The sequence below is a fragment of the Aulonocara sp. 'chitande type north' Nkhata Bay genome, linkage group LG17, assembly GCF_057382095.1.
Source record: "Aulonocara sp. 'chitande type north' Nkhata Bay isolate Kocher_YH1m ecotype deep benthic linkage group LG17, A_spYH_male_GT1.1, whole genome shotgun sequence".
Taxonomy (NCBI): Eukaryota; Metazoa; Chordata; class Actinopteri; order Cichliformes; family Cichlidae; genus Aulonocara; species Aulonocara sp. 'chitande type north' Nkhata Bay.
Genome location: NC_141360.1, coordinates 40,798,923 through 40,812,795, shown reverse-complemented (window position 1 = coordinate 40,812,795; position 13,873 = coordinate 40,798,923). Strand labels below are relative to the sequence as shown.

The following is a 13,873-nucleotide window of genomic DNA, read 5'->3' as shown; positions in this document are numbered from 1 at the left end:
GTTCAGTCAAGTGGTTTCTCATAATGAGAGAAACTTATTTCCACGTATTCTCACAATACAGTATGTAATAACTGCACCAGCTTACTAAGTGATGCTATGTATTATGCTAGAAGTGCTCAGGTATTGTTGCACTATAAGCACATGGTCCAACAAACCTTTCCCCTGCTCCTTTTTCCTACTGGATATAATCCCTGGTTTGGAGTTCCACTTCAGTATTCATGTACTGGGTGTCTTAAAACCATGTAAGGGTTGTTCCAGGAGTCGGCTGCCTTGTAACTGGATGCTTTGTGTCTCTCCTTCTCCTTCTACCTCCTTTCACCTTCTACCCCCAAAACACAAGCCCAATAGTAGCAAACATTACGTAACGCATTGGCCGATGATCCCCAGTCGGGAGCACATGGTGTAGTCGCAGGGTTTAGTGGGAAAACAAGATCGCACTTCCAAGTTCACGGGGTGCACGGGGTGGGTCTGTGTCACTACAGCTCAAAAGAGAGAGGGACGGGGCCACGATACGTGCCTACATTTGACAGCAGCTCTTTCTGACGTAAAAGCAGCTCAATCTGGAGATTATCCTGGGTTGTTTAATTTGATACGTGATTTAACAGAGGCGTGTCTCTGTTGTTTTGCACTGCAGTAGCCTTGTAATGTGCGTAGATAAAGCTGTGGATCAATCGCAGTGTTTTGTTGTTGTTCCGGAAATGTGCATTATTGCCCCATCATAACACGTTCTCGTGACGTTCTCACGTTCTTAATGACACCTTTATGGAGCTACTCAACAACAGTAAGGATGGAAAGCAAGCGCTCAAATATCCTCCAAACTCTTCTTATCAAAGCCCACGCTTATATGACTGCAACAGCAAAAGGAAAATACAAAGTGGTGAAGGTCCTGGATCAAATCCAGTCTGATGCTTGTCTGTGCGTAGTTTGAACACTTTTACGGTGCCTGCGTGGGTTCCCTCCGGGTACTCTGGCTTCCTCCCACAGTCCAGAAACCAGTAAGGTTAACTGGTTATTATCAATTGACCATAGGAGTGTGAGTTTCTATGTGTGTGGTGACAGATTGGTGACCGGAATACGGAGCGTGCCCTGCTTTTTGCCTGTGACAGCTGGGCCAAACGGCGACCCTGAATTGGATAAGTGGAAGAAAATGGATGGATGGATGGAGACAGGCCTGGTGAGAGGCCCTCGGGTACAGAGCAGCAGGATTTGTTGCAGAAACATTTCTGTGCTGTTTGTGCACCATATTTGTCCACATACATGAAAAGCCTGTCGTACCTGCAAGTGTTTTCACATAATGCACGTGCGGCACGTATCAATACAACCCCCAAAGGCCAACAAGATTAGGGAGCTAAACACAGTCAGCAGTCTTGTACTAATTTGAACATTTGTTAGATGCTTTTCCTAAGCAGGGAGGTCGCAGCACCCCAGAGTGCTCCCTTTTCCAAGCAACTTTGACTGAACAATCTTCTTACAAGGAAACAGCCACAAGATGGGAAATTTGTAATCTCTGGCAGAAATGGATGTGCATGGGGCAGAAAGAGAAAGACGGCGCACTAGGCCAATCAAATTGTTCCAGTACCCAGAAATCCCTCTCCGATTTGCCAAAAAATGTTGCAACACAGACTGTTTTGCTCCATTTGTACACTAGGGAACCCTTTTGTGTTCTTTCTGTGCTTGCACTTTGTGCTTGTTACATAACCATGTGTAACAAAGGGTATTGATATGAATCAGGTAGTTTTGATTCAGACAGGGAGAGGCTGAAATGTAAGATTTGACCTTTCAGCCTGGGCACTAGAGCTTGTGTCACTTCTTGGTTTCTAAATAACTTGCTGTATGACTAAGTAGTTGTTGTTGTTTTTATCTGTTCTCTGCCCTCACCATACAGCCCTTTCACTTAAATCCAATGTTCTAGCAGTACTTATTAGAAACATTTGTGCAAAGATTAGGTGTAAGACATGCTGGAACAGGCATGGCTTCCGCTTTTTAATAACTATAAATCTACTGTCGTTATGCAAGAATTAGGGAGAATTGCAGTGTACAGATGTGCCTTTGCATGTCCACAGCAGAAAGGGAAATGGGTCTTTGCTGTGGACAGGGAAAAACACCCAACTCGCCAGGGACATGGAAACCCCGGTTTTTGAACAGTTCCAGCAATAATGATCCACAAGGGTTTGGACTTTCAGGAAGAAATGCGTTTTGGTTGTTGAGTTTAGTGGCAGAGTGAAACATGTCCCACACAGAGGGCCCAGAAGGACATCTACAGAGTGCTTCCAGACTAGTCCATACCAGTCTTATTTCCAAGCCTCGAGCTCAAGTAACCAGAAGCTGAATCTGCCCAAATTTCGGCCTCATTTAAATACATCATTATCTTACTGGAACTTTTTACGAGGCCTCTCCACCTCCAATGTCCTAAAATTATCGCCACTTTTCATCTGTACAAGCTGCACAACCGCATGATGCAACTGAGTCATGTGCCGCAAAACCGTTAAGGGTGTGTCCTCAGTCCGGCACTTACTGACTCACATTACATCCCAGCCCGTTTTTGATTGTATGTAAATAACCACACTGTACCATGAAAACAACAGACGGGCAACTGCTGAGCACAGAGTTGGACAGGCTTCTGCCTGATTGGCTGGAGCTTGTTCTTGGCCTGTAGCCAGCGCTTCCCTTCACTGTGCCGATCGCAGAGCCCCTCGAGTCTGTCTGGTACATTCCAAAGGAGAAAAACACGCCAGTGAGGGCGGGAGAGAGAAGGAAGGAGGGAGGGGAAGAGCGCAAGGCGGGTACATCTCATCTCACACGTAACAGGCGTAAAGCGTGCTGAGAGAGTGCAGCCCAGTGTTCAGAGGAACTGACTCCACTGTGAGAGGAGGGACACTCCTGTAAGAGGATCAGGTTGCAGGAGGCAATGAGGTCATTCCAGTGGGTGAATTAACCGTGGCACATTGTTACATCATGTTTGTTTCTTATCAAAATTCATATTTATCGTATATGTCAAAATGTATTTGTCCAGCTTGATGGAAGGAGGTGACAATGGGTTCATTTTAGCGCTTTATATGAAGATGAATAAGCAGTTTTTGTGCATTAAAATTGAATCAATTGTTTCATACAGGAGTGCAGCTAGTGATTGTTTCCTTGATAGATTCACCTTCTTCATTCTGATTTGTAAAAATTCAGAAAACATACTGACGCATGTCAAATCCCCAAAGTCAGCTTTGTCCAAAGGAGACTTTTTAAAGCTACATTAAAACCGTTGGAAGAAACTGAAACCATCCTTCAACTGTGCAAAGCTGAAACCGTGGAATATTTTCTCATGAACAACAGCTGAAGGTTGAGCAGGTTATTTACCAATGGGGAGGTCGGCAGTTAAAAGAAGTCATAAAAAGCCCCTAAAGGCATAAAACACAGCGCTGAATGGGTGAACGGGGCTGTAGCCTTAAATGCTCTGAGTACTCAGTAAGATAAAACTCAGGGCGATAAAACAAATGAGTGGAGCATTGAAATGGTTTTCAGAATAATTTTTTACTAATTATTTTAGCTGTACATTTATAAATGCTTTGTAGCTTAACTTATCAGAAAGCAATAATTTACAAGCTTCACATATTTTCTTTCTAAAATTCCTAATTGTAAAGGAACTAGTGACCACAGACTAGCACATATATGAGTCAGCTCGTACTTTCTAAAGGAGGAAAGTCTTCAGTTATTAATGATATGAATCAATAGCAACCATAGACTGTCCTTACTATTTGTGTGCATGGATATATGTAATGGTAACTAGATGTAGTGAAGTACAATGTTTCTTTCTGACTATGGAATTAGACAGTGTCCTTTAAAGACATTGTATTAAAAAATAGTTACTATGTTGCCTAAATTGTCCAACAACATACAGCGTTTTGTTACAAGTTACTTTTTTTTGCTTGACTGCAATGTTGAGGTCTCTTTATTAAATAGACATATTCAGTCTTTGAATGACTTACTCTTCAAGCACCAAAAAAGGAAAAAAGAAGTTGAAGATGTCATTCTAAATTTTTGGCCGTGACTTTTTTGTTTGTTTTTTTGAATAAAATGTTTCCAGAAAGCCTCGTGGATGAAATCATTCTTTTTTTCCTGTGTGTGACTGCAGTGTGGTGAGGTTTTGGCAGATGAAACACTTGACTGACACGAGCCCTGAGCTTTGCAGAGTTTTTGTTTACATTTATTACAGACAGTGCGAACAGGAAGTGCGATTATTTTGAAATTCAAGGAATTAACCTGTTTGGTGTTTTGCCTGTAAACTGCAGTTAGAGAGTGGGTGTAACAGTGAACTGTAATTTTCCACTTTATGTCATAACGCAGTGCTGAAAGCTGTGTGTGTGTGTGTGTGTACGTGTGCAACAGTATCAGATATGAGCTTTGCAAAGACTGATGTTACACTCATATACTATATAGGTGCACCTAAAGGGGCCATTCTGAACGATGGCTTACATGATTTGCCTTGAATAAGATGACTGAGTAATGGTTTATTATGACTAACTGCACCCCTGCAGCAGTAATGAGAGAGACTGTGTGACTATTTATATAACCCCGCCCATAAGCGCTGATAACTTCCACCAACTCCAACCACTGATGTTGTTGTTCGGGACTATTGTTGGCTCAGTCACATTAAGCAGCGTTCATCCAAAAACAAACCCTCTCTCTGTGTTCGTCACAGTACAGTCTGGCCTGTTTCTTGCATAACCAGCTTAGCCAAATCATTCACCCGAATCAGGTCTTTCCCCCCCTTCTTGACTCAAAGTGGGACATTGAGCAGATTTCATAAGAGTACAGCAGCAACCACAGGATAGAAAGCTCAGGGAGACGGGGAGGTTTTGGGAGTCTGACGCCTCCTGGTGGACATTAGTGAACACAGCCTGTTCATCATGTTTTTCCACTTGTGTTTGTCATGTGAGGTTCAAGTCTCGTGTGACCTTCAGCTGCCAAGAGTATCTGCAATAAACACCTGCAGGTTTGACATCTGAGAACCCGACCCGATGGCTCCCAGCCCAGCGTGTAAGATAACAGCCTTGATGTCTGAGTCACCATTACAGTATCTAGCCTGTCTGCACATATGAGTTTTAACCAATAAAAATTAATGACTTTAAATGGATTCAGTTCAGTAAAATACTCTGTTTCCTCCGTTTCCCTCAGTTTAATCTTAAGGTTTTTATGACTTAAAAAAAATGCTGCAGCCCATTATCATCAGCATCAGAAAGAGTTGAGAATCACTTTAATGTAAGAACATACTGAGATTTACAGGTGAAAAGAAAGAAACCGTACTAATTTTAGATCATTTGGAACAGAAAAGAAAAGAGGAAGCATCCTGGAATGATTCAGATTAAAAAAAAAAGACATTAACACAAACAGACCTCTTAATACTGTGCTCTGATAAAATGTCTGAAAACTTTTCAGAAGGAGCAGAACGCCCTGGCGCAACAGGATTCCTGGTTAAACCTACAGTATGCAGCTAAAATAGATTACAGTACTTAAATATAAAAATAGACTCTGGATTTGATTGCTCGTTTTCCGTTCTCCAAAGCAGTCTTCGAGATGGACGGATGCATCCATTCGCCGTGTCCGCAGGTCCCTCAGTGGCACATCCGAGAGGTCATTTCTTTCTGTGGCAGACACAAACAAACAGCACACAGCTGAGCGAACCTTTCCAAAGCCAGTTTCTACACTGATCACATGACAGTAGGGCTGGGCGATATGACCCAAAATTCATATCTCGATATTTTTTAGCTGGATGGCGATATAAGATATATATCTCGATATATTTTTTTAAAGCCATAAAGTAAGAACAAGAAGAGAGTTCTTAGTCAAAGCTGTGTCCCATATGTCACACAGGCACTTTTATTAACATAGAGCATAGATGTACATAAAATTTACTCAAAAATAAATTATGAGCATTTATTAAATAATAATGCTCCATAAATAAAAGAAAACAATGTTGTTTTTGTGCATAACAAAAAGCTCACAATTGTGCAGTCAAAATGTAAACTAAAAGACGCTGAGCACAATAACAAAGACAGATTTCACAGCTGCTCTGTTCCCAACTTGTACTGCGTGACTGACAGCCTGGAGTTTGTAATCCGCTTCGCAACCACGTCTCTTAACAGGTGCCATTTATGGTCCTTATACACAGTAGGGTAATATTACGTTGAAGCACAGTGCGTATCACTCCGCGAGGCTCAGCCGTAATCCTCCGACAATCCATCAAGCGGTGCGGCTCCGTAGCTGACCAAAGTCGTACTAAAACATTTTTTGACAGATTGCTGAGCGCCGTGTTCCGCATAAAATCGGTTCGCGGCCATCAAGCACAACCAAAATTCATACATTAGGCGCGCTGTCAACTTTTGAGAAAATGAAAGGATTTTAGTCCGTGCAGCACCTCTGGGCTGCATGGCGTTAGCGTGGTTAGCTCGTTAGCGTGGTTAGCTAGCTAACACATTGACGCCGTCCAGCCCCACGCACGGGGCGATGCGCAGTAACTCGTTAACGGAGATTTGCCGTGTCCATCTTGTCGCTTCCTGCAGGTGAAGCGATGGGGGAGGAGGGGGAGTTGTGTTCAGTGAAGGAGAGGTGAGGCCGAGTAACGTTGCGTAGAGACGGAAGTGGACGAAAGAGAGGCAAACTTGCGGCTCCACAAGTATAATTATAACGTAACATAGACTATATCGATATAAAGGATATTGTCAGATCTTATCTCTCGTATAAAAATATATCGATATTTTTTAAAAACTCGATATATCGCCCAGCTCTACATGACAGCACACTGCTGTGGGCAACATACAGGTGGGAAACAAAGAGTAAGCAGTCCAAGCTTTTTGGTCAAAACACACACACACACACACACACACACACACACACACACACACACACACACACACACACACACACACACACACACACACACACACACACACACACCTGACAGAGTGAGCACTCGTCTTTGACAGTTAACAGTAAAATAAATTTGGGTTTCAGAATAATGGAAAGACAAGAAAAAATCTGTTCTAAAACAAACAAACTGCAAAGACTCATTTTTTGAGTCCTGCATTTCTCTGGTGTGCTCATACATGGGTCTTAACTATTGTAGTTTTCCACTCATCGCATTAAGCTGCAGCAATCTGCAGCTTGTACACAGGACATTTTGTTGCAGCCTAAAAACCAGTGACCTAAATCCCTGGGCCACTGAGGCATCACATGACTGCAGTTTTCATTAGCTACACTAAACAAAAGGATACAGTTTACCCACAGCTTCATTTTTAAACTCACATCTTCTCATCTATAGCTATCAAGTTATGCATCACCCATTAAGCAACATCATGCTGAAATACAGAGAAGCCACAAGTTTTTGGGGAAGTTTAGAAACAGTCTTGCACTTACACGATTTGACCACTAGGGGTGCCAATTCTAATTTCCTAAATCAAACGATATGCTAGACTGATCTGATAATGTAGTAATCGGGCTCTTTGTTGTACTTCTCAAAAGATAATTTAAAGGAAATGTGATAGTCTGTTTACCTGGGTTGCCAAACATGAGGCCCGGGGCCAGAAACAGCCAGTCAAATGCTCCAATATGGCCCGCTAGTCCTATACATTTATTTCTGACAATTTAAGCCCTAAAAGTCATGCTTACAGATTTCTTTCATTCCTTTTCACTTATTACAATAGAAAAACTTTATCGAGTGGAAAAACTGATTTGTGCCGTTAAGCGTACAGAAGGGAGTTTCGCCGGTCCGGCCCACGATGCAAGATTAGCCTCACATCTCCGCTGTACACTGCTCTAAAATGCAGCTTTGTGTCACAGCAACCTTCAAATGCAGCATCTCGGTGTTTTAACATGGGCTGATTATTACACAAGCGTGCGCGCGCACACACACACACACACACACACAAGCCCATTCTCTGTAACTTCTGTCGGTGCTGTGCTTTTTTAGAAATCGAATTTCCCAGAGGAACCCACCCGAGGGATTAATAAAGTTCTATCTTATCTTATCTTATTCAGCTATCTTAGTGGGGACCTTCATTAACATAATGGTTTTCCTAGCCCCTTACCCTAACCATAACCATTAAAAATGAATGCCTATCCCTAACCCTTACCCTAAACCTAACCATAACCTAATTGTAACCCTGACACTAAAACCACATTTTGAGCCTCAAAAAGGCCTTCAAACTTGTGAGGACCGGTGAGTGTGTCCTCAGAAGTATAGTAGAATGCAGATTTCAGTCCTCACAAAGATAGTTAGACAGGAACACACACACACACACACACACACACACACACACACACACACACACACACACACACACACAGAGCTCGATGTCATCTGCTCACCAGGGGCTCCAGCTCTTTGTGGTCCGTTAGGTTGAACTCGGTGACAAAGTAATAGAAATGCTTGTAGCAGGTGTTGACGTGAGCCTCTGCCCCCATCTGGCTCACGCGGTCAAAGTGGTGGATGTAGACGTGGACAAACACCCGGAACAGACGCGACAAAATCTTCTTAGCCACCTGCATGAATGTCTTAGGGAAGGGAGTACCTGGGAGTCAAGCAGATGGGAGACAGAGCGAGAAGGCTGCGGTCAGTCTGCGGTGACCTTTTATTTGCTCCGGAGTAAACAGACACGTTTGAAATTACTGATGCATTTAATTAAAAGTGAGGCTGCTTTTTCTACATTAACCTTTCCCCGTCTTCTCCCCCTCAGGCCTGGACACCAGCCGCCAATCGGCAGCAGACGCGGCCAGCGTCACAATCGGACACGATCGGAAAATCGACAGGGCTCGGTGTGCCGAATAATCTCCCAACACACGCTTAATTCAGCACATCGTTTTGCTTTGACTAATTAAATAATGTTTTAGGAACGTGTTGCAGAGGATGGCTGCGTCAGAGGTCGTTTCTATTCATAGCCTTACTGTCCATCCTGTGACCCATTTCTAAATCCACTGGCTGGCATGTTTCTGTAGTCAGTCAGTCAGCTGCTGAGCCACAGCACAGTGCACACAAACACACTCGGAGATAATAGAAAACCACAAATTCCACTGCAGCAGATTAACTGTGATGTTAGCAATGCTCAGCGCTGAAGGTAATCTGACATACGTGGCCTTGCGGATGCTGAAAAACAGGCTTCACATTTCAGATGTGAATCGTTCGCATCTCATTTCAATTTTCCTCTGTAATTATTACACGTTAATCATTTAAGTGGCTTTTCTCTGCGTTCCGAATGAGTCACACTGAAAGGATCATTAAAATGAAATAGAGGTTACTCATTATAGCCATTCAGTTCATAAAAGTAAAGATATATTAAAGCATCAGCTCCCCACTTTCTGCTGTGTGACCCTACCTGTGGTGCCAACACCCATGCAGGGAGCCACTGGGTTAAAACACCAACAGGAGAAAATTTGAAATCTGAACAAAAGTCATAAGTTTACCAAATAAAACTTTGGAATTTATTGACTGGAATGGCTTCGTAACCATATCGAAGCGTGGCCACAGTCTGTCTGTGAATGGGCTGGTCGCTTGGTTTGCCTCATGAGATGACTTGACAGACTTGAACCAACCGCTGAGACGCCGTGGCTCGTGGCTTATTTCAACACTTACCGACGTTGGTGGGGAAGATATTCTCGTTGTTGATCTGTACCTCGATCCAGTCCATGAGCAGGCTCATGTATTTGGGAGCCGACAGGGCGGTCGGCTTCTTGTACTTGTGCTCGTCTTGCCAGCGGTATTCGTACTTGGGCCCGCCCGACATGACCGGGCAGGTTTGATCGGTGCACGAGTCACTGATGGTGCCGTAGATGAGGTTGATGCGGTTGAAGAAGTCGACCACGTGGACGGCCACCCAATCGTTGAGGTCCTCGCCGTGGGGCAGCTGCACAGCCAGCTTCAGGTCCAGGCCGGCGTTCAGGGACGCCTGGGCCTTCTTGTGCAGCTCGAAGCGCTGCGTCCCGGGCTCAAACTTGCGCTTGGGCCGGAATGTCCTATCTTTGTTGAAGACTTGTTTCAGGGCCATGGACATGGTCGCATGTGGTGGCGGCAGACGATCTGTTCGAACGCTTCAGGTGGATTATTTACCGTTGAAATGGAAGCAGACAAGGTTGTGTGAACAGCCAGTGTGGGTTGTTTTGGTTATGGATTGTCGTGGTTTTTATTTGGACTGAGTCTCTGACTCCTGTGTACGATTAAAGGAGAAAAAGAAAAGGGCAGAATTTGGTTAATATATGCACATTTACATTGAAATGTCTACTTCCTGTCAAACCTGATTGCATGTGTATGTAACAATTAAAATCTAGGGTTGCAAACAGCATGTTTGTTAGTTAAATGAGTGTCTAAAATGCCAAACAACAGTGAGATTTGGGTTTTTCCCAGTCATGAATCATATGTTAGATGCATGCTAGGTTGATATAAAACTGTTAAACCGGAAAAGAAATGGAGGCCGTGCGAGAAATTTTACGCACGAGAGCAACACAACTAAATAATTTGGCTGTAATCAGAATAAAATGCCCAGTTGCCCGACATAATTGATCTGAGACCACACTGCAGCACTGGGAGGCTGTCTGCAAACGTCAAGCCTGGGCAAAAAGAGATTAACCTTAAAAGATGAAACATGGTGTCTGAGTGAGTCATTTCCTATTTCATACACCAATTCCGCCGTGAAATCAAGAATATGCCGAATGACAATAAAACCAAGTCAAACCGCGTGTTGCCAACGTAAATCGACATTGCCGTGTTTATTTACGCCTCCATATATACATCAGGTCCACATTGCTCGTTGTCTGGAGGGCTTTGTGTCGTTTTTAAGCACATTTCCAGGATAAAAGTCAGAGATTCAACATCGGGGCTCATGACGGCGGTGCGAAGTTTATTCGTGACGTGACGCTAGCTAACTCGGCCGGACTTGTTGCTCCATAAAACAGCAAATATAAAACCCGCTAAAAACACACGACAAACCCGGATCACTCACACGCTATCGTAAACGAGGGGAAAAAGCCGCCTAAGGGCAGCAGTTAACTCGGGCGGCTCTTCGCAGGGTGACGAAATGATACAGTTGAAAGCCACTTTCCCGAACTTACTTGTTCCGCCTTCCTGTTTCCTTCGACCTTTTATCGAGAAATATCTGGTCGCTGATCGATAGCTTTATGTCGACACCGCAGACGGGCTACATTATGGACACACGGTGCGATACATGTCGTAGAATTAGTAATAACGGTACGAACATGTCACTTTGATAAAGAAACTAATGTCTGACTCCTCCCTGTGAAACGAAAAGTACACCAGCGCAATGCTAGCGGCTTTAGCGGCGACTTCCGGATTCAGGATTTTCAAAGTAATGGGACTGCTTTTTCCACTATATGTGGAGACTTTCATGTTAGCTTTGGTCATTTCATTACATTCCCTCTGACCTAAGAGCAGTTTTCATGTATTAATCACTTACACCTGCTGACAAACTAAATCAAGTTTCCAGTGTGGGTTTTCTCATTTTACTGTTCGGAAGAATCAATCCTGCTCCGCCCGTATCCTGATCAGATGTCTCTTTTTATGTGGGACTACACGGCGTTTTGATTCTTTGCTCTCCCGTCCTACATCTTGACTCAGTACCTCACAGTTTGCAGTCTGCAGTTTTCTACAATATAGTTTTTACCCAAGCCATGCCACAGAAGGTCAAGCAGGAAAAGTTACAAGTAAAACAAAAGCTACAAGTGTTACAGAATTTGAATGACGTGTCAGCATATACTGAAGAAATGAAATTCTTTTTCAGTTTTGCAAAGGAGAAACTATGGCATGAAACGATATGTGCGTATGTGTGCTTATAATAAACAAAAGGTCCTAATCTAGTAACCTGCACAGTTTTAAGCTATATTGGCCAACACTGCTGCTGTAATTAAATGTATAAATATAAATAAACATAAACATATATGAAACTGTCAGACTACACACCAATGTCACTGACATGTCCCATACTGACCCACACAAACACAGCCCCACATGAGGACTTAAGACTAACTTTAAAACAAATCTAAATTTAAGTTAATTCGACACCACACACCTGCTCAGTTATTAGGTAATCTATGATATTTCTTCCTTGTTTGACAGTTTGGGCTCAATCGTCACCCTTTCTAATCGAGTATCTGACACCTTTGTACAACCAAACTCTACAAATTATGGCTAAAAAGCATGTTTGGTGGCAGAACTGTCACCATATGTTTTTTCTTAAATTACAGTGTATAATATATAGTGTCTTTCAAAGACACTTGAATTGTGTAAATCTGTTTTATGCATTATGGATGTAAAAGCCCAACAAAGGACAAGGGCTGGAAATTAGCAATACCGTTAAATTCTTTATGAAAAAATATTAAATATATAATAAATGTAGATTTCCGGGACTCTGATCATATTACCTATTTATACCACAGCATGCATAGGGTCTAATATAGGGTCATAGGGTTTATTTTGTGAAAACCTACTATTATTTTGAAAACTGCTTCATCGACTTCCTTGGACCCTCCAGTGTGGCCTGACGGTTCACAAGTACTTCCTCTGACACAGTTTGGGGCCAGCGTGACTAACCTCAGTTTGTTTCTTTCCTAATAAATCGCCGCGTGTGACGTTTTAAATTACTGGCATTGAAACATCAGAGAGAAAAAACTATTTAACAAACACACATATTTAAAGACAGAGAACAGCTTTAAACTCAAAGTCTCAAAAAGTCTCATATTAGACTTTCTCATTTTGAATGTTTCTTTTGATTAAAAATGCAGATGTTGGACTCTGCACATACATGTTCAGAGTATTTATAAGAAAGTATGCATGCACCTCATGTCCAAAGCTCATTTTTGCCTTCCAGTGAAACATCACCAAATGCTGATGCTTTTATGGAGCATTTTGTTGATACAAATGTTCATAATGTCTTTAATTGTAATGTCTTTTGTGTTATGATTGATTTTATGAGACAGACTGCAGAAGACCAGTTGAATGGAGGCTCGTAGTTTTCCCGCCACATCTGTGATAAAGTTACAGATTTTTATTTTTATGGTTTTGGAACATCTGGAACATCTGGAACATCTGGAAAAGAACAATTAAGACTTATAATGTCAGACTGTTGTTGTAGCTCCAAGAAAGAAAAAGAAAAAAAATCACACAGCACTTAAGAATGAATTCAGTCATATCAGCAGATTTATGATAAGTTAATCCACATTTTTCACTCACATAATTCGTTTGTTTCTAGTTTATTAGGCTAAAAACAGTAAAAATGCTTTTAGGTGGAGGCGGACAAAGACGCAGATTTGAATACATGGTTCGATTAAAGTAGCAGAAAATAAAATTAGTTTTGTTCAGCAGTATTACGACACTTAACATTCAAACCACGGCAGACAGAGAGCTTCCTCGCACGGCTGACACACTGAAGTCCGATTTACAAATGCACATTTATTGCTGCGTCGCTTCTGCGGTCAAAGCTGGTCACTGTGCACAGTTCATAAAACACTCTTTGTTTTGGTTGTTTAATGGCCGGCTGAAAGGACGCTTTGTGCAGCGCTGGGACAGAATGTGCCTTTTTTCTGTCTACTTGGTAGGCTCGGGTGCGGCGGCGGCTGCGCCTTCCTCAGGCTTGGCCTTGCCGGATATGGAGTAATGATAACTCCTCATGGCCTCCTCGACCTTCTTGAAGTCAGGACGGTCCTCGTGTCTGTGAGAGAGGAGAGGGGAGGAGCAGAGAGAGGAGGCTGTGATAAATAGAAGTCACAGGATTTTAAGAGGATGCGTTGCTTGCTTAATCTGACGCTAAAAAACAAATATTCAAGAGGAAATTGTTTTCATTTACGAGGGAACGACTGAGGAATATAATGTCGTTAGGTGACA

At 42.7% G+C, this 13,873-nt stretch overlaps 2 protein-coding genes across 5 annotated transcripts in view; both read right to left on the bottom strand.

Moving 5' to 3' along the window:
• Positions 1–5,228: 5,228 nt before the first annotated feature.
• Positions 5,229–11,314, bottom strand: mob3a (MOB kinase activator 3A). Of its 2 annotated transcripts, none has more exons than XM_086269030.1 (4): positions 11,089–11,314; positions 9,617–10,187; positions 8,356–8,558; positions 5,229–5,633 (listed from the first exon to the last, which is right to left on the bottom strand). In XM_086269030.1, exons 2-4 carry the CDS (start codon positions 10,032–10,034, stop codon positions 5,604–5,606), a joined length of 651 nt encoding a protein of 216 aa, XP_086125156.1. In that variant the 5' UTR covers positions 10,035–10,187; positions 11,089–11,314; the 3' UTR covers positions 5,229–5,603. The 2 variants fall into 2 exon arrangements, with proteins under 2 accessions (XP_086125156.1, XP_086125159.1); XM_086269033.1 differs by lacking the exon at positions 11,089–11,314 and adding an exon at positions 10,980–11,070.
• Positions 11,315–13,067: 1,753 nt separating this feature from the next.
• Positions 13,068–13,873, bottom strand: part of zap70 (zeta chain of T cell receptor associated protein kinase 70) — a 41,606-nt gene continuing 40,800 nt past the window's right edge. For all 3 annotated transcript variants that reach the window (XM_086268141.1, XM_086268142.1, XM_086268143.1), the window contains one exon: positions 13,068–13,700. In XM_086268141.1, coding sequence (XP_086124267.1) covers positions 13,577–13,700 — 124 coding nt within the window. In that variant the 3' untranslated portion in view covers positions 13,068–13,576. The remainder of the gene's footprint in view (positions 13,701–13,873) is intronic.